The sequence below is a fragment of the Peromyscus californicus genome, unplaced genomic scaffold (genome assembly GCF_007827085.1).
Source record: "Peromyscus californicus insignis strain IS unplaced genomic scaffold, ASM782708v3 Scaffold_13__1_contigs__length_99412109, whole genome shotgun sequence".
NCBI lineage: Eukaryota > Metazoa > Chordata > Mammalia > Rodentia > Cricetidae > Peromyscus > Peromyscus californicus.
Window position 1 is genome coordinate 79506200 of NW_026294424.1, and position 21359 is coordinate 79527558.

The following is a 21359-nucleotide window of genomic DNA, read 5'->3' on the forward strand; positions in this document are numbered from 1 at the left end:
TCCAAAAGATCTGCATTTGGCTAGTGTTATGTATATATGATGGGGTCATAGACACTACTATCATTTAAATGTACTGACATTATTAAAAGTAAGATAAAATAATATTTCCAAATGCTGGTAAGGAGACCTTGAATACATTAATTTTTGTAGTGACTTTTTCCACTAATGATTTCAAAGTAGCTGTTCTTAACTGAAGGCAATCTTGCTCTACTGGGAACATGTTGTAGCTGTCTAGGGCTAGTTTTGAATGTTACAACTTGTAGAAGAAAAGCTGAGGAGGGGAGTGGATGTGTGTGTGTGTGGGGGGGGGGGGAGGTTACTGTGTCCTCCAGGCATCTCAGATGTAGAAGGAATGTCACCAAGTGGCCTGCCATGCCCGTAATGATCTCCCTCCTTTCCCAAACAAAGAAGCATCTGTGACAAAATGTCAGCAACATGAAAGTTGAACAATCCCTCAGGGACAACACAGAGAGAACAAATTTGGTTTATTATCATAAATACATTTCAATATGTACAAGTGTGATGTGTTAAACAAGACTCAATACAAAACCCCAATGAAAACACAGCAGTTAACTCACCAATTATAAAAGGAGGGTAAAGATGTACAGAGTAATTCTGAGTTTGGTTCAATACTACTCTATACTCCCAGGTAAGACTACAAAATGTGCAACTAAATACATGTGAAAATGACAATTTTATCATCAAAACTTAGGTATTCTAAAGATGTTTTCTTGATTATTTGAATATTTTATTTAAATATTCTATTGCAGAATACTTGCTGTTTAACAATAAATTCAAACAATGCACAACAACATCTTTACTAACACTTTGTATCAAATATTTTATGACTGTCTACTGAGGCTTTAGCTTCACATGTCAGATATTTATATTTTCTTGGAATTAATTTATGCTGACTTCTCATCTTATAGGTACTTAGTTGTTCTAAACCTGGTTGAAAATAAAACTGTTTAAGTAAAATGAATTAAGAGAATATAAACTACAATTAAAGAAATAAATTTATACAAGAATTGAAACATATACAAGAATTGAAACATCTCTCAATTTAGAGATGGAACTGAGAGTAACTTATTAGACTCTTACTCATTTACCTTTCATGAATGAAAGAGGCCAAAACATCACTTTTAATTTCCAAGTATAAAAAGGTATTTATACAAGGAAATTTCTCTAATTCTTCTCTTATGTGATTAAAAAATCTCACCCACTGCTTCAAAATATGTGTCAGATAAACTGTCTAAGTAAAATATACAAAAATACAAATACAGAGGTTCAGAGAACGGTTAAAAGCGTATCTGAAGATGAAAAGGAATGGACCTGCTCATTGCCATCTCCTAAGTCCTAGCCTCATGTCTAGTGACTTCTCCATCATTTGTCACCAGTGGCTTAGACTGATTAACTTGGCATGTCTAGTCAGTGGACCAACCAATCGCCAGTGAGGATTGTCTATGAAGAAGATAAAAACTGAGGCGGCACGAGAGAAGGGTCTGGAGAGAAGCAGTGGGTAGCTGCTCAGTTAGTATTTATTCAACCTCCAGATTACTGTAAGTTGAAAAAGTATGAAGTAGGCAAACAGAGGTGAGCAGGGAGTTAATTAGACACTTTGTGGAATGTAGATCTTCATGGAACAGAGGACATCTTTTGTGATCATGGTTGGTGGAAACTTTCCAATGATGTGAAAGAAAGTCTTGTGCCCTTCTGATTTAAGAAGGTCACCACATCATGCTCATTTGCATTTTGAACTAGATGACCATGTTCATGGCAATGAACACTGAATACAATTTGCCAGAGGCCGTGTATGACACTTCAGTTTGGATAAGGGGTGGCTATTGCATTAGATGTTAGTTTTAGATTTAATCCAGTTCCGATAATGAGTCACTCTGGTGTAAATTCCGGGCTTGTTTTCTTTTCCACAGTCGATTCCCCAACTAACAATTCCAAGAAGATACCAGATATTTCTATCATTTGAAATAACCAGGGGCCCTCCAGAATCACCCTAGAAAAGAGGAAAAACATGTAACCAATGTGAGAAATAAAAGTGTGTCAGAAATGAGAGCTAATTGGCTCCTGACTGCCTAATAAACCCATACCTGGAACTAACATGCTAACTCTTCCACGAAGCTTGTTTAACTCCATTAGCTAGAAGTGATGCCTTGTTTTATATTTGATTTTCACCTTGTTCCACTCTTACTAATCAGTAGAAGGGTGTTCTGGAATGTTCTTTCAAGTGTGCCATATTTATTACTGAAAGGCTAAAGCGAGTCCCCAATAAACACCTTTATATACTTAAATCATAAGGATTTCTCAGTTATTTTTAACCTAAGATTTTAAAAAAAAGATTTAAAATCTATCTTTAACTAATGACTTTATCCTTTCCAAAAATAAAAAATACCCGGTGATAGTTTATTACACTTTCTTAAAATGAGGGAAATGGTAGAGTTTGGAGGAGGCAGAGGCTCCTGAAGAAATTTTGAGGCTCCCTCCTTTCTACATTCCTCCTATTCTTAGTCTCTTCCAGTGTCTGGTGCACAGTATGAACACACTGATCTATTAAAGGCAATCCTCCTCCTCAGCTCCTTTCCCATAGGCCTCCATTGTTATTCAGATCCTCATGCTCTTACTGTTCTAATGGCAAGAGGAAGCATGAGCCAGTAAGACAACAATGTCGGCTCTGGAGCGTATCATGTTTATTCTATAAGTCATGTGATTCCATTGTATGTTGGATTTACATCTTGTTTCTCCTTCTCAGGGAGGGATTGGAAAGATACCTTGTATTCTAGAATGTGTAGCTAAAGCCTGAATTTCTTCCTTTGCTATAGTAACATGTGCCCTAATGAAATTGCAAAATCATTGCATTTTTTTAAATTTTAGTTTCTCTCAGTAATGTCCACAGTAACCTGTGATTCACAAAAAGTTGAATAAATGAACAAATATTCATTAACATTGTATGACAGCCAATGTCAGGTCAACAGTGATACCTTTTCATACAACAAATGTCACACACATGCCAAGCTATCAGAGCTAATATTAATTCATCAAGGAATCACTATGTTCTTGTGCCCAGTCACAAATGCTTTAAGTCACTTCTTTAATTTGTTAGTTATTTTTAGTTCTTCAAATAGCCATATTTGGAACTGATAATGCTTAGTGCTTAAAATTAATGTGTTGCAAGTATGAAGAAATGCTACTTGTATAATTTGAAAAATGATCTGTGATGTACTACATTTATAGGAATGACTGCAGGTAATTATTTTTTTCAATAGTGTAATTCTATTTGGGCACAAGCTATTTAAGTACAAATATCAGCAGATCTTGTCTCACAGTGGCTTGAACTTAATAGGAATGAGATATTCAAAGTTTAGTAGACTTAGCTTTATTCTGTGGCTTCATGCTCATTTTCTACTGTCTATCTGAATTTTTGATCTCTACTAAGAGTTCTGATTTGCAACTGAAATCCTTGTTTAGATATCTCTGTTCAATATGGTGTTTCATGAGGAGCTATATGTCTTGGTGTTCTTCAGTCCCTCTTCACATCTCCTCTTTCCTCCACAAGTTAATTTCTGGAACTATATTTAATGATATTACTCTGTGATCAGTTATTTCATCCTAACTGAGTAGAGTCATTTTTGTGGATTAGAATATACTTACCTCACAGGCATCTAGTTTTCCTGTCAAGAATCCAGCACATATCATTCCTGATGATATAGCACCACCATATACATTAACTTGGTTACATACATCATTACTTATGATCTCTATTTCAACTTCTTGCAGAGAATTGGGAAAGGGACCTAAATAGGGAAACAATAAATAGATGAGGAATTGTTGGAAGTCTCATTATTATGACATGAGCTCAAACATCAGTTTTCAAGTTACAGAATTTGGGACTGGATGACAGTGTTCAGGATCAGTTACACTTTATGGCGACTTCTGTGTATAGATACCATATTTGGCACACTTATTACTGTTATCTATTTGGTCCTTGAAAAAACTACCAAGGATAGATATAAGTATTCTAGATTTTAGTTGGAAAAATTGAAGTTCACCTGGTTAAGAGTCTTGCCATGATTACATGGCTGAATAATCACATAAACAATGCCAGTTTAAAAACAAGTTGTTTTTCCACACCTGGAATCTACCCAGATTCCCATAGCATCCTTTACAAAGACATAGACATTTCCAAATTATAAATCATTTAGAAAGAATAGGATTACCAAGAATCAAGTTTCATTCTATGGGATCCAATAGCTTCATGAGAAGGATGATGTGTACAATGGAAATAATATGGCTTGCTGTTCAAAACAAACACCAGTACAAATAGGAAGATAACACACCCAATCTATCTTCTTCACTAACAACACTGATTGATTCATTTGCATGAATTGTAATACAAAAATGCCACTTACTTGAATGTAATACTATTTTAAGCCACTATGTTTTCATTTAACAGCTTCAATTAAAAATGTCATTCATATGAAATTCTATTTCTTTTCATAAAAGAGTTGGCATAATTAAGAACTCAGGGACTTAGAGGTCTTTGCATCTATGCTACAGCTGTTAGCTTGGTGTTTTTGTGGGGATTCCTAACAGTAGGAGCAGGTATGTCTCTGACTCTTTTACTTGTTCTTGGGACTCTTTTCCTCCTATTGGGTTGCCTTGTCCAGCCTCAAATGAGGGCTTTTGCCTTGTCTTAGTGTATCTTGTTTTGACCTGTTTGGTGATTGTCTCTTGGAGGAATTTTCTGAATTGGAGGCTTAGTGGATCTGGGGAAAAGGGAGGTGGGGAGAGAGCTAGGAGGAGTGGTGGGAGGGAAAGCTGTGGTCTGGATATATTGTATGGTATAAGAATCCATTTTCAATTAAAAACTAAAGGCGGAGGAAAAGAAAGAAGATGACAATAAAGAAGAAGCATAGAAACCCAAGACTCACGCCCACAGCTAAAAATCTGTGCTTGCTGTTTATTGGGCATTATTCAGTGGAGCAAAATGTTATATGCCTCAACTTGATATTGCCACCAACCTCAGAGATATATGGATCAGCGGCTCCCATTTAATATTTAATGTCAGGCAAGAATAGCTATTTGGATTCCTTGGTCAAAGCCACTTCTGTTTACAGTTTGGCCCATCATGGAGCTCATCATGATTAGTGTTTACAAACTGTGTGAGTCAGACAGACAGAACCGACTCACTCCATATGAAAGATGGGGGCTGAAAGGATATATGAAAGAATACCCTCTGATAAGCTTCAAAAAGAAAGTTCTGAAAGTATGAAAATAGTCTGTAAAATGGCTATTTTTGTTACTACATTAACTACTGTGTTAAATATAAGTGTAAGAACACTGTTTATAGCTGAAGTTTTCATATTTTTGCTGTGATTTTTCATGGGATTATCTTGATTTATACTTTGCATTTCATTGGAAATTACCACGCAGAAGAAGCAGCTTAGGTTTGCATTGTTGGCATCCTTGTTTTTCTCAGGTACTCACCGTTTGCTTTCAGTGCTCCCCATCCTGTGACAAACACTTTACTCTTTGGCAAGACTTGAAAGGTAGCATCAGGGAGACAGACTCTGCGCAGGTTTTCGGAAAACAGGACTGGGCTGGAGAGCTTGACCACAGCAATATCATCGTCATGCTTGTGGGCTGCATAGTTCTCATGAATGATGATGGACGCCATCTTTCTTGTCGTCAGTGGACGGCTTAGGGTTGTTCCAAAACTGACTGTCCACAGTTTGGGGTTTTTGTAACTGATCACAAATTAAAAGGAGCATAGTGGGGTCATTTCTGGTCTAGAATTGCCCAGGATTCTGGATGGGCAATGGAACATAAACATAGGAGAAGGGCAAATTCTTTAAGGTCATAGTTGATTTGGTCTTTCCCACTATCTTGTTTTTAGGCTTTCCCATCCTCATAGTCTGCATTCTAGTTGATAAGAAATATTCTATTACAAAATAGGTTTAGTTATTCTCTTTGAGGATGAATATGCATTCTTAAGGAAATAATACATTACTGCTATTTTATTATAAAAATATATTATTTGAAGAAAATAAAAATGCTAGATATAATTATGTATATATATTTCTGTAAATATACATACCTATAATCATGCACAGTTATATATTTTTATTCAAAGGTACAGGAAGAGGAAGACATAGACAAAAAAAGATAAAAAAGGCAGAGACACAGAAGAAAGATAAATTTGTACCCATATTTTGTATGTTTTTCTAATGATTCTTTTCCATTGGGCATTTTATCCAGAATATTTCCCCATTTTATTTGAATTTCACTAGAGTTATCATATTTCCTTTTTTTTCTCCAACAGTACCATATGTCAAATCTTCAATAGTCATACAGAGATAAAAACATATAACCAATGATATTCATGTAGAATATCAGATGTGAATTGTAGATTGGGATATAATTAATGGAACTAAAAGAAAACCTCAATGTATTTCAGGAAAACTGGTGAACATAGTTGATTTTTCACCGTTAACTTGCTTATAGTTAAAACTGAGATTATTACACAATATGTATTCAGTTGGAATTGAAAGCAACCTACTCTTTGCCCTACTCTTTAGTAATTGGTATTCTTTTCTACTCCTGTCAACAGGGGGCTACGATGTTCATGGAAAGGATGAAGAAGAGGTAAGGATGATGGGACATGAATGTGAGAAGCAGTGGGGCTGGGGGCCTCAAGAGAGGAACCCGAGGACTCACGTATCAAAGCAGTGAGCAGAGGTCAGGAGCCACTGGGAGCCAATCAGAGACGCACCGCAGAGGTGGACGCCATCCACCTGCAGGCTGCTTTGCCATGGCCAGGAAGCTTTGTCTGCAGCTTTGCCATCAGCGATTCTGGCTGTCTGTGGGTACTCCCTCCCCAAGCCACAGTCTGCCAGCCAGAAAGAAAGAACGTGGTTCTTTGCAGAGGGTTATACATGTGTCTGGATGTCTTCAGCAAATAGTTAAGCATGAAAACATTTAAGGATGTGTCTTGCCTTTAAAATAGTGATTGAAATTAACAGTAAACATTCTGAGGGTGATGGATAGTCAAGTCGATTGAGTGTGCATGTTTTGTAATTAAGTCACTAATAATTAAAAGTTAGCTATCATCTTCTTTAGTGCATTTGAAGCAATTTTCCTTGGTTATTAGTTTTTCATAGTTTCTGAGTCCTGTTCTGTGTAACAGGTTACTCCAGTGATATTTGACATTTATTGCAGATAGATTACATCCATAATATGTCTAAATCCATTAAATAAATATTATTTTACATATTATAGCTAGTGGCTTTCATGTAAATCTATGAAAAATTTTAGATTTTAACAAAGTAAGCCAAATAAAAATAAACTGGAAAAATTCAAGGAAATTGTTAAAGAGGTCAGCAGGAAATCTTACTACTGAAAGAGAAAATACAGCATAGAATTCATGAAAGCAAGTCTAACTATTAGTAATTTTCTCATTGATTAAAAGTAGGCCACATATCCCTCTAGAAACACGGTAGGTGTTGAGAAATGGCACACATGATGACGGAGAAAGGGTGTTGTGAGCGTGATTCTTTGATTTAATAATGTATCAGTGGCAATTGTGGACTTACCACTGTTTAGAATATTCTCTGCTTGTGCTGCATTCATTTCTGGAAAAAAAGTGAAATCAAGGTCATTTTTTCAGTGACATAACTGCTATAATTTAAAATACAATGCCTACATGGCATGAAATCCTTAGATTGGGAAAAACTGTACTAGTGAGGAAAGCCAACGTAATATCAATTAAGATTCTGATTGTACATAGATTTCAGGAAGATCCTGGGATTATTACAAAGTCATTGACAAAGACAGACATTATTTGTCTAAAAGACTAATGTCATACCAATTTATTGAAGTAGAAATTAAATAAAAGGTGTGTAGGGCCATTTTTACATGTGCCCTACAACATCCTTACTTGCATGATACTATATAGTACAAGTGTTCAAACTGTCTTCCATGCCTGGCATCTAGGACTGGCCCACAGATTTTTTACAATTGTATCAAATTCTACCTGCATCCAACATGTTATCATTTCTATTCATAAGCCAAAATAGAAAATGGCATAATCTGTGGTTGTCTTCCCAAGTCACTTGTATTTCACTTTATGCCAGCATTGTAGTGAGACTCAGAGTCAAGTATATTCAGACAAAAACTAGTCTGGCATTTCAGTGTCAGGTCTTTAGGTCAGATAACACAGTCCGGGAGTCCAGCTCCAAGAACTACTCTAGAGCTGTGTATAGAATGCCTCAGAGTAGTGGGACTTTAGAAAAAAATTCTTATCTATCTGGAGGCTAAATTTTTTTTCAACTGAGGATTAAATAAGGAAACACATGCTTTCTGATGATAACTTTCTTTTTTACTTCAACTTAAGAAATCTCTTTCTGGAAATCTATTTCCACACAGCTACATTCTTTACTTACAGCTATGTCTCCTTTTCCATACATTCATATATCTCTCTCCTGCACAGCCATACATTTCTATATACAGTTACATCTCTTCTATACAGCTTCATTTTCCTTGTCTCCCCAGTTACAAATCTCCACACAGCCACAGCTATGCATCTCATATCACATACACCTCTCCTACATACATGTTTCTCTTCGACACAACTATATTTTCTATATCGCTCTACCCACTCAGCTACATCTCTCTTTCAGCACACACACACACACACACACACACACACACACACACACACACACACCTCACTCACCTCAACAGCCCAACTCTGGACAATGATAAGTTACATTTTCAGGGTCCAACCCATTCTCATAACACATGATAAATCACACCGTTTTTTCTTAAGCTAGGGAGATCACACAGACTGGCCAGTGAGCAACACTTGGCCATGCACATAGCTCTTTCCCAGACAGAAAGTGACATTGAAACATAGGACCTAAGCAATAAACAATTAGTTGGCTGAACCTTGAGTGGTAGGGATACATACAGAAAGTCAATTACTACAGAGGGTTATGGCTACCAAAGTTGCTTTATGTCTGATCTTCGTTCAGCAATAAACCTGGGAATTTGTGTATTTTCTGCAGGGGCAGCTAGTCTGTTTTGAATTTGTTCTGAAGTCCAAAATTAGCTGTCTTTGTGACTAAGAACACTGTTACTTTCCTATGTCAGTTATGAAATATATTCTAGCATTATTTCTATTCATCAGAATTATATACAGATTATGCAGAAATCTTCCTGAAAATCCCCAGCTATATGTGTGCCCAAAAGATGAAATATTTTCTCAAGATAAACACACAAGCAGTGGGGGAGAATACCCATAGCTGTTATTAGGCAAGAAATGTAGTGTGGCACATGAGAGAAATTACAGACAGAAACAATCAGTCATTTACAATAAGTGACCCCATGGCTTCACCAAGTGAGGCTCCCCATCAGAGAATTATTCATCTAGTGGGTTGACTGCTGAACACTAGTTATCACATGCTATATACTTCCATGGCCTCTGGTAAAGCCATTGCAACCAGCAGCTCTCAGCAGTCAGACTCAAGGGACATTGGGTTGGAAGCACTGTTAGGAAGTTAATTATAGAAAATCCTTAGGATTAGGGTCTGTCAATAATAAATATCCTCTTATGTCTTCCTTAACCTTTACAATAAATGTAGACTTCCTAGCTGGCCCTAGGTGGCCAGGACCCTAATATGTCCTCAGTGTCACTGAACTGCTCCTCCTCCTTACTCTTGGCTTGCAAGGTCTTGACTGTGTTCAGGTGTTGTTTCTGCTGGCAATTTTTTTACCATCTAGCTGCCTACTTCATCAGAACACTTTACTAATGGCCTTTTCCTGATGGGTTTTCTGTCTTTCAGATCTCAACTTAAAAGACTCCTTCCCTCTTTCCATGACAAAGAAAGCTGAAGTCTCATGTTGCGCTCTACTCTCTCATGGAATTCCACATTATTTGTTGTTGTCCAGTTTATTCACTGTCTTTCTCCTTTCAGTTAGAATATTGGTTCTACAAGAAGAAGCAAAGTCTCCCAGGAAGAATAGATGCCAGGAAATTATCAAAGTGAGAGCTGAAATCAATAAAATAGAAACAAAGAGAACAATACAAAAAAATAATGAAACAAAGAGTTGGTTCTTCGAGAAAATCAACAAGATAGACAAGCCCTTATCCAAACTAACCAAAAGACAGAGAGAGAGCATCCAAATCAACAAAATCAGAAATGAAAAGGGGGACATAACAACAGACATTGAGGAAATCCAGAGAATCATCAGGTCATACTTCAAAAACCTCTACTCCACAAAACTGGAAAATCTAAAAGTAATGGATAATTTTCTGGATAGGTACCACATGTCTAAGTTAAATCAAGACCAGATAAACTATTTTAATAGTCCAATAACCCCTAAGGAAATAGAAACAGTCATTAAAAGTCTCCCAACCAAAAAAAGCCCAGGACCAGATGGTTTCAGCGCAAAATTCTACCAGATCTTCAAAGAAGAGTTAATACCAATACTCTCTAAATTGTTTCACATAATAGAAACAGAAGGAACATTACCAAACTCCTTCTAAGAGGCTACAATTACCCTGATTCCTAAACCAAACAAGGATACAACAAAGAAAGAGAACTACAGACCGATCTCCCTCATGAACATTGATGCAAAAATACTCAATAAAATACTGGCAAACAGACTCCAAGAACACATCAAAACAATTATCCACCATGAACAAGTAGGCTTCATCCCAGGGATGCAAGGGTGTTTCAACATATGAAAGTCCATCAATGTAATACACCATATAAACAAACTCAAAGAAAAAAACCACATGATCATCTCACTAGATGCAGAAAAGGCATTTGATAAAATTCAACACCCCTTCATGATAAAGGTCTTGGAAAAATCAGGAATACAGGGAACATACCTAAACATAATAAAGGCAATTTACAGCAAGCCAACAGCCAACATCAAATTAAATGGAGAGAAACTCAAAGCAATTCCACTAAAATCAGGAATGAGACAAGGCTGTCCACTCTCCCCATACTTATTCAATATAGTACTTGAAGTTCTAACCAGAGCAATAAGACGAAATAAGGAAATTGGAAAGGAAGAAGTCAAGCTTTCCCTATTTGCAGATGACATGATAGTATACTTGAGTGACCCCAAAGATTCCACCAAGGAACTGATACAGCTTATAAACACCTTCAGCAACATAGCAGGATACAAGATCAACTCAAAAAAATCAGTAGCCCTCCTATATACAATGGACAAAGAAGCTGAGAAGGAAATCAGAGATACATCACCCTTTACAATAGCCACAAACGATATAAAATACCTTGGGGTAACACTAACCAAGCAAGTGAAGGACCTATATGACAAGAACTTTAATTCCCTTAAAAAAGAAATTGAAGAAGATGTCAGAAAATGGAAAGATCTCCCATGCTCATGGATAGGCAGGGCTAACATAGTAAAAATGGCAATCTTACCAAAAGCAATCTGCAGATTCAATGCAATCCCCATCAAAATACCAACACAATTCTTCACAGACCTGGAAAGAATAATACTCAACTTCATATGGAAAAACAAAAAACCCAGGATAGCCAAAAGAATCCTGTACAATAACACAACCTCTGGAGGCATCATGATCCCTGACTTCAAGCTCTACTATAGAGCTACAGTAATAAAAACAGCTTGGTACTGGCATAAAAACCGACATGTGGACCAATGGAATTGAATTGAAGACCCTGACAATAATCCGCACACCTATGAACATATAATTTTTGACAAAGAAGCGAAAAGTGCACAATGGAAAAAAGAAAACATCTTCAACAAATGGTGCTGGCATAACTGGATATCAACATGTAGAAGGCTGCAAATTGATCCATATCTATCACCGTGCACAAAACTTAAGTCTAAGTGGATCAAAGACCTCAACATAAATCTAGCTACTCTGAACCTGCTAGAAGAGAAAGTAGGAAGTAGTCTTGAACGCATTGGCATAGGAGATCACTTCCCAAATATAACACCAGTAGCTCAGACACTGAGAGAAACAATCAATCAATGGGACCTCTTGAAACTGAGAAGCTTTTGTAGAGCAAAGGATACGGTCAACAAGGCAAAGCGACAGCCTACAGAATGGGAAAGGTCTTCATCAACGCCACATCTAACAGAGGACTGATATCCAGAATATATAAGGAACTCAAGAAATTAGACATCAAAATGCCCAACAGTCCAATTAAGAAATGGGCTATAGAACTAAACAGAGAATTCTCAACAGAGGAAACTCAAATGGCTGAAAGACATTTAAGGAATTGCTCAACATGCCTAATTATCAGGGAAATTCAAATCAAAACGACTCTGAGATACCACCTTACGCCTGTCAGAATGGCTAAGACACCTTATGCTGGAGAGGATGTGGAGCTAGGGGAACTCTCCTCCACTGCCGGTGGGAATGCAAGCTTGTACAACCACTTTGGAAATCAATATGGCGCTTTCTTAGAAAATTGGGAATCGCCGGGCGGTGGTGGCGCACGCCTTTAATCCCAGCACTTGGGAGGCAGAGCCAGGCGGATCTCTGTGAGTTCGAGGCCAGCCTGGTCTCCAAAGCGAGTTCCAGGAAAGGCGCAAAGCTACACAGAGAAACCCTGTCTCGAAAAACCAAAAAAAAAAAAAAGAAAATTGGGAATCAATCTCACCCAAGATGCAGCTATACCACACTTGGGCATATACCCAAGGAATGCTCAATCATACCACAAGGGCACTTGCTCAGCTATGTTCATATCAGCATTGTTTGTAATAGCCAGAACATGGAAACAACCTAGATGCCCTTCAACTGATGAATGGATAAATAAAATGTGGTACATATACACAATGGAATACTACTCAGCAGAGAAAAACAATGACATCATGAGGTTTGCAGGCAAATGGATGGATCTAGAAAAAATCATCCTGAGTGAGGTAACCCAGACTCAGAAAGACAAACATGGTATGTACTCACTCATAGGAGGATACTAGATGTGGAACAAGGATGACTGGACTGCTACTCACATCACCAGGGAGGCTACCTGGAAAACAGGACCCCAAGAAAGACACGGGAATAGCCCAATGACGGAGAAATGGATGAGATCTACAGGAACAGCCTGGACATGAGTGGGGGTAATGAAGGGCGAGGGTCGAGGAAAGAGAGCTTGGGAGAGCGGGAGATCCCAGCTGGATCAACAACAGAGAGGGAGAACAAGGAATAGGAGACCATGGTAAATGAAGATCACATGAGAATAGGAAGAAGCAAAGTGCTAGAGAGGCCCACAGAAATCCACAAAGATACCCCCACAATACACTGCTGGCAATGGTCGAGAGACAGCCCGAACTGACCTACTCTGGTGATGGGATGGCCAAACACCCTAATTGTCGTGCTAAAAACCCCATTCAATGACTGAGGGATCTGGATGCAGAGATCCATGGCTAGGCCCCGGGTGGATCTCTGGGAGTCCAGTTAGCGAGAAAGAGGAGGGTTTATATGAGCGAGAATTGTTGAGACCAAGGTTGGATAAAGCTCAGGGACAAATAGCCAAACAAATGGAAACACATGAACTATGAACCAATGGCTGAGGGGCCCCCAAATGGATCAGGCCCTCTGAATGGGTGAGACAGTTGATTGTTGATTGACTTGATCTGTTTGGGAGGTATCCAGGCAGTGGGACCAGGTCCTGTACTCAGTGCATGAGCTGGCTGTTTGAAACCTGGGGCTTATGCAGGGATGCTTGGCTCAGCCTGGGAGGAGGGGACTGGACCTGCCTGGACTGAGTCTACCAGGTTGATCTCAGTCCTCGGGGGAGTCTTTGCCCTGGAGGAGATGGGAATGGGGGATGGGCTGGGGGGAAGGCAGGGGTGGGGGAGTGGAAGGGGGGACAACAAGGGAATCCGTGGCTGATATCTAGAATTAAATTATATTGTAAAATAAAATTTAAAAAAAAGAAAAAAAAGAATATTGGTTCTAGCCGGGCGGTGGTGGCGCACGCCTTTAATCCCAGCACTCTGGAGGCAGAGCCAGGCGGATCTCTGTGAGTTCGAGGCCAGCCTGGACTACCAAGTGAGTTCCAGGAAAGGCGCAAAGCTACACGGAGAAACCCTGTCTCGAAAAACCAAAAAAAAAAAAAAAAAAAAAAAAAAAAAAAAAAGAATATTGGCTCTAGGTGTGCAGAGATTTCAGTTCCTGGAAGAAATAATTTTCAATACATAGTTGCTGAGTGAATAGATGAATAGCAATTATGACCAATACTTGATTGAGTTCTGTAAGATATGTACTGTAACCAACACCTATTTGCTTACTATATCTTTGTAGTGATACCATGATATAAGTCTACAGAAACATGATTTAATATTTGTGGAGGCAGCAGTCTCAAGGTCAGTTCATCCTACACCTGAAAGTCAAGTGTACTTTAGTCCTACCCTCTTTTTGACCATAAACCACGGGGAGTGGATTATGGTTAATTTGTAGCTTATTTATAACTTTATCCTATATTGGTCTCTATTAAGGAACAAGTTGATCTACTTCTATGATGGAGCTGTTTTCTCATACAGAGGCATGACTCAATACATGTGCCCTTCTTACCTAAATAAAAATGTTTAAAACCAGTTCTGGGCCAAGATTGTACAGACTTACTTTCCTCTTTTCATCTTCTATAAATGCAACTAGCTGCAGTCCACACTGTATTGATCTATTCTACAACAGTGGATTCAACTAACTTACAGTCAGAAATATTTGATGAACACTGAATCTGACATATTTTCCCATCATATTCCATAAACAATATAGTATACCAAGTACTTACATATAATTCATGCTACATTGGGTATTAAAAGTAATCTACAAGTTTTTTAAAGTACATGAGGGGACTAGAGTATTTCACCTAGCATGCCCAAGGTCTTGGGTTTAAGCTCTGACACAATAACATGCATGTACACGTGTGTGTGTGCGTGTGCGCACATGCACACGCACACACACACAAACACACAGACAAAGCGCATTGGGGAGACCTGTATACATCGTACAGCAATACTGTAACATTTTATATAAGGGACTTGATATCAAAATTATTTATTGTTGGGGATTTAGCTCAGTGGTAGAGCGCTTGCCTAGCAAGCACAAGGCCCTGGGTTCTGTCCTCAGCTCCAAAAAAAAAAAAATTATTACAGTAAAAGAACTCTAGAAGTTATAAAGAAGACAAAACAGTGAAAGACTTCAGAATTTGGGGAAGGATACGTGCTAGGCTTTGTGATCTTTCCATTTGGCAAAAGCAAAATATAACTTTCCTTTTGATATATCATAATCACTCTCTAACAATTTGGGGGGAAACTAATGGGGGGAGATACACTGGTAGCTTGTAATTTGCTGTTAGCTTTCTATCTCATTTTGTATCTAAAACAAATTCTGATAAGCTATGACAATCCCTAAATTAATTTAGAGGCTGTCTGAGAATTATAAAACCCTTTTTAAAATCTCATATACCAAATTTTTATGAACTACCTCTTTATGTCTGTGTTGAAAGTGAAATAGATTTTTATTTGTTTATTTGTTTTCTAATGGCTGAGATACATCCTAGCAAGGCTTGGAATTTTTTTTCAGCTCACTCTATGTCCCAGGCCAAGCTGATCCTGTGTGCTGTGGGAAGAGTATGTTAACCTAAAACGAGCTCCACTTAAGCTCAGATCATGTTTGTCCTTTATATATTATTTTTGTGCGTGTGTGTTCATATTACCTTCACATTCTAGATTCAGATGGGGAAAACATTGCCAAAAAAAATTTAGAGATTAGTGTACCAATAGTGGAGGTTAGGTTGTTTTTAAATATCATGCACACTGTTACTTAATTAAAAAGGTGATGCCTATGTTTCTTTTAGTAAGAGAAAAGTGTTTTTATACTTGAGTAATTATACAGTTCTTATAACTATTTTCATACCAACCAAGGGAAGATAATCTTTGTTGCCAAATGAGTGAGAAGCTGTTCATTTGTGACTCAGAGACCTAGAATAAAAATGGTTTTGTTTTATAGTGAAATAAAGAAGCTTTCTCTGTAGACAGAAGACAGTTAAAAGTGTTAACTATTGTGAGAAGAAAAAAGTAGTCTTCCTTGCCTCTAAGATATGGTAATGAAATGTCTCTCTTCAAGAAGATCTCGGGAGATTGCAACTTCTTGTGCAAAATGCTATCAGCTTGTCTTTTCAAAGTGTCCACATTGTTAAGGGGAAACTGAAATTTAATCAGCATGTCTGCTTTCAAACCATCATTACTGGGCCTGAAAAAGAAAGTCACCAAAGTGAGACAATGGCCTAGTAATTATTCTTAATACTATATTATTCATACTTCAGTATTACTTGTATCTTTAAGAAAATAAAACAAATACTTAATGCAACTTATTGTCAAGATTATTCCTTTATATGTCACACAGATGTTAAGTCCAGGATTACCTTCTACCTATAAAACTTAATCATAATTGTAGTGAAGAATGGAAATTATAAATCCAACTTTGTATTTATATCACATATGTTATTTTTACTCTTTTTTGGGGCCCACCAACCAGCTCCCAAATAAATCACATGCAGAGGCTTATTCTTAGTTATGAATGCCCAGCCTTAGCTTGGCTTGGCTTGCCAGCTTTTCTTGGCTTTCACCTGTCTGTCCTTTGTCTCTGGGCTTTCACCTTTCTCTATTTTTTATACCTTTCTTTCTTATTCTGTGGTTTGCTGCATAGCTGGGTGGCTGGCCCCTGGAGTCCTCCTCCTTCTCTGGCTACCTCTTCTTCTTTCTTCCCATATTTCTCCTTCTATATATTCTCTCTTCCTGCCAGCCCCACCTATCCTTTCTCCTGCCTTGCTATTAGCCATTCAGTTCTCTATTAGACCATCAGGTGTTTTAGACAGGCAAAGCAACACAGTTTCACAGAGTTAAACAAATGCAACATAAACAAAAGTAACACATTTTAAAATAATATTCTACAACACATATATGTATACACTCTTGTGTTTTAAATATTCCTAGCAAATATTTACTATAAAACAAGTGAAATAAACAGAAATAACTAGGATTTAAGGAATCTTCAATTGAAATGCTTTTTGTTTTTTAAAAGGATGAAGAGTAGAACATATTTCATGATTACTCAGGACACCCTCCCGCTGCACTCTGTGTAGGAGCAATTGCAATGTGAGAAGACTGTGCTAGTTTTTCTTTGGTATATGGAAAGTCTTCACATCCTGTCTGCAGAGGAAATAGGTAAAGAATAACTAAACAGCACGAAGTTGCCTTTTCCTGGTGTGAATTGTTTAACTGTGGTTACCTGAAGTTGACAACTTGAGATTTGACATAATGATGCTTTAAACTGGATCTTTGAAATATCACATCTATCTGAAAAATAAGTGAATTTTGTTAAGTATTGTATACATTTCAAAATGCTTATTTAAAATACACTGTAACACAAAATGTCTTTGACCTTATGTTTGTTTATAGTTTTCTCAAAGGAGTTCATTTGAGCATAATCCTACTGTCATATAATAATTACTATAATTTGAAGGTGATCAGCACAAAGAGTTAATTAAGGTAGACATTTCAAAAGCAGAAGCTGGAGCCCAGAGACTGTGTAAGGCTGCCATGCGTGGACTCATCATCCACTTGACATCCAATGCCTTGAAACTCAGTTATGTTAGTCTCTGAGTGTGATGGTCAGATCAATTTTTAGGTTTTTGTAAAACAGTTTTAGGAGAAGTTTTAATCCTTCAGAGAATGGGGTTGGGAGGATGATGCACACTTGATCACGTCCCCAAATTTGATTACTTGTCAAGAGAAATGTACAAAATATTTACTTAGAATAAATTATGTCTATGAATGCCACAGCATGCCATTTTGGCTTTACTATACGAAATACTTTATCAGTGGTAAAATATCCTAGGTCAACTTATTTCTTAACAAAGCAGCAGGGGCAGCAGGATGGTGGTTTTTGGAAGCCCGTTTACTATCATTGACTCATCAAACTGACTCGGTCAAGCTAACCTTGACCAAGCTGAGTCTGAGCATTGCACAAACCTCAGTAGTGCTGCCAAATTGTGAAAGGAGCTGTGTAAGATTAATGCTGTTTACTCATCTCATTTAATTTATGAAGTCCTCTGCAGTGAAATGTCATATGATGTTATAGTCGACAGACTAGGGAGATCAGGAGATCAGGAGATCAAAAGCAGTTAGTAAAACAAATGACCAAATGTTTCCTTTTAGCTTATTTAGAAGGATTTTTTTCATGAAAACAGTTTTATTTATACATGTATAATTTATAGTATAAAACTATATATACTTACAAAATATTTTAAAAATCTACTATAAAAAGCATTGAAACCACTTCAAGTTATTATATAAAGAACCTGGCATGCTTTGGGTATGTATACATCCATGTACATGTACAAATTATTATTATCACTTACATATTATACAGGAAATATACAAAATTCAATTTAGTTCCTGGTTTTCATATTTACTTTTAGGAGAATGTTTACTCTATCTGCAACTAGTACTGTGAGTTATTCCATAAACTCCACACCAGAGGCTCAATCTGACTTGCATTGTATCATTTACAAACTAACAATGTTCTCTACATTTTTTTTGCTTGCCTGTGGTGTGTGTATGTGTATTCACATGTTTAGGAGATCATGTATGTATGTAGATGCTTGTATATGTATACATGGATTTGTGTTGAGGCCGGAATTTGATATCAGGTGTTTCCTCTTATTGCCCTCCACCTTACATACTTCCAGGGTAGCAATGATGATAGCAGCAAATCACAAATTTACCTCATTGCTGAGTTTTTCTTTCAGGGTTGTCCGAAGTCTTGACTGTTCTATGGACAAATCTGAGCTATATTTAATGCTGGGAATCCGGAAGGAGGCCTGGTAGTAATAAGTCTTCTGATCTGAAAGGCAGAACAGAGATGGATAATTTCTGCTAATCCCTTTGGGCAAAAGAAGTAGGGGCTTTATACTTTTTTCTCTGATGGTTTTTATACTGGAAGATCGGTCTTCCGTGTAATAATACTGAACAGCATGGTGGGGAAAGGAGGAGCTGACTATCGTGATTGTCCAGAGATTAATATTGGTTTTACGGAGTGAGTTAGTCCTCACAGGTAATTAATTCTTATGAAAGTCATGCTCTTCCTTGTCTCTCATGTCCTGTCTTTCCATGTGACCTCTTTTTCAGAAACTACTCAACCCTGAAATGCACTCCTCTCAAAATACAGTCTTCCATGTTTTGATGGAGTTTGTTGCAGTCATTCAAACTAGCCTGCATCACTGTCCATCACTAAAGTTTCTTTTAATAATAAAGTATCCTATTTTATAAAGCATTTTATTGCAGCAACACTAAACGGACTGACAGTCATATAATCAGTACACTTCAGAAAATTAAATATCCAATATCTGTAGCTAGTATCTCCCCCTAACCAGTTTATGATCATATATCTTCATAGCCACCATGGTTATTTGTTGTATCCTGACACAATTACTACCTATTATAGGCAGTATTTCGTAGCAGGTGACAATTCAAAAGTGTAAACAATTAATTAATGACAATACAGTAAGTTGACAGCAAAGTTAAAAATTCTACTACAATAAATTTTTGCTGTTAGCATATATTTCATCACACAGTAAACAGCATATCATGTGAACTTCCTGTGCTATTCAAAGATGATATTACATGAATAGCATCAGGTTTTGAGTATTAGAGTTTATTTTTTACATTAAAGGTTACTGTTGCTCAAATTTATGCAAATGAAAATTTCATTCTCTAATTGGAGAAAATGCTAAGATTTAGAAATATATGTAGTCAGTCTTCAAATTTCCAAAGTAATACAATAAAATGGGTCTTTCTTACCATACACTAAAAAGTAAACAAGAAGACCAATGATTATTGCCAAAGCCAACAAAACAGCTGTGGTAGTCAGAGCAACCATCCATGGTTTCCAGGAACATTTTCTTCTACCCAGGATCCCTGGCCTTTTGAGAGAAATATGCATATTAAAAACAAGGAGGACTCGGAGACAAATATTTTTGACATTCAAATGATTTTTCTCTGGAGTTCATAATTAGCTTATATCATATTTGGTAACATTTGAACATATTTAATGAAATATTAGAAAAATACTGTAAAAATAAAGTTAAAACTTACTTTTAACTTTGAACTATCAGTATTACACAGAGGTTACTACTACTATGTATAATTTCTGACCCATGATGAGAGGTATTCTGAATTTTCTTCTTCTTTTTATATTTGGTACATGATCTAATATCACAAATGTGGTTGATGGGCTTCAGATCCCGATGAACCTCTGAACATGACAGTATTTGTGTCACTCTTTTCATGTAGTGAATGACAGCAGTTAGCAGAGCTTCAAAGATGGATATTTAGAGGGACAGAAATGGGACCTGGTCCGCTGGAGTTGTTTTTGTTTGTCTTTTTCACACTTCTATACTTAAGCCATAGTTACTTCATATAGGACATATCATTTGTACTGAATATAAGGAACATGAAACTGGAATGGACTCAGCCAAGTCACAAAGAGAATTTTAATGAAGAATAATTAACAAAATAAAAATCACCAATATGATGAATGAACAAAAATGAGAACTCAGAACTCTGATTTGATATAATTAATATTACACAGAGTTGTAGCAATTCAATTCTGTGATTTTTTTAAATAAAATATGTTTCTAGGATAAGGTCAAATACATCAAGGAAATAGAACATAAGCTTAAATATGGATATTATAATAATAGTATCAGTGGTTTGCAAACACGGCAAAGAGCACATGCTTCCAATCACAGCGAAGGTCTCAAGGTGGCATGAAATGACTGTTAATTTGGTAAGCTCTGTGGAAACAGGATATTATGTTAACATTTTTTTCCCATCCCAGTGTCAGGTTCTGCAGTGTAAAGATAAAATCTGAGCAATTATAGAGTTGGGACTAGATAACACTGACATGAGTTGTCCAGGGTGATCTAATGCATGGAGAAACTGTACAGGAACACAATTCTGGAAGTTTACCATGTTGGTTCTTGTTCTGTAAAAACTGTCCTTGAACAAGAGGATATGTTCCAGGTCATGGAGAGGCAGAAAGTAGTACCATTTAGCAAACTGAAGAGATTAGCTGAATAGTTACTGTGGGCAGCAATGTGGGAATGGTGATGCCTCTGCAATTCAAAAGAGAACCTAGAAGAATATCCACTTCTCATGTATTGAATCCTAGGTGAGCCCTTTTGCCTACCTAGCAATAGCATTATAGGTGAGCGGCTGTGCCTGCCTGGCATTCACATTGACCTATTAGCAAGCCACTATGCCTGACATTG

At 37.2% G+C, this 21359-nt stretch overlaps 1 protein-coding gene across 1 annotated transcript; it reads right to left on the bottom strand.

Annotated features, from left to right (window-relative positions):
- Positions 1 to 1849: 1849 nt before the first annotated feature.
- Positions 1850 to 20029, bottom strand: LOC128108777 (transmembrane protease serine 11G). Its single transcript, XM_052735821.1, has 9 exons — positions 19888 to 20029; positions 18813 to 18931; positions 17315 to 17382; positions 16116 to 16276; positions 7605 to 7643; positions 6730 to 6901; positions 5500 to 5759; positions 3664 to 3806; positions 1850 to 2011 (listed from the first exon to the last, which is right to left on the bottom strand). The coding sequence occupies exons 1-9, from the start codon at positions 20027 to 20029 to the stop codon at positions 1850 to 1852; spliced, it is 1266 nt and encodes a 421-aa protein (XP_052591781.1).
- Between the last annotated feature and the right edge of the window lie 1330 nt (positions 20030 to 21359).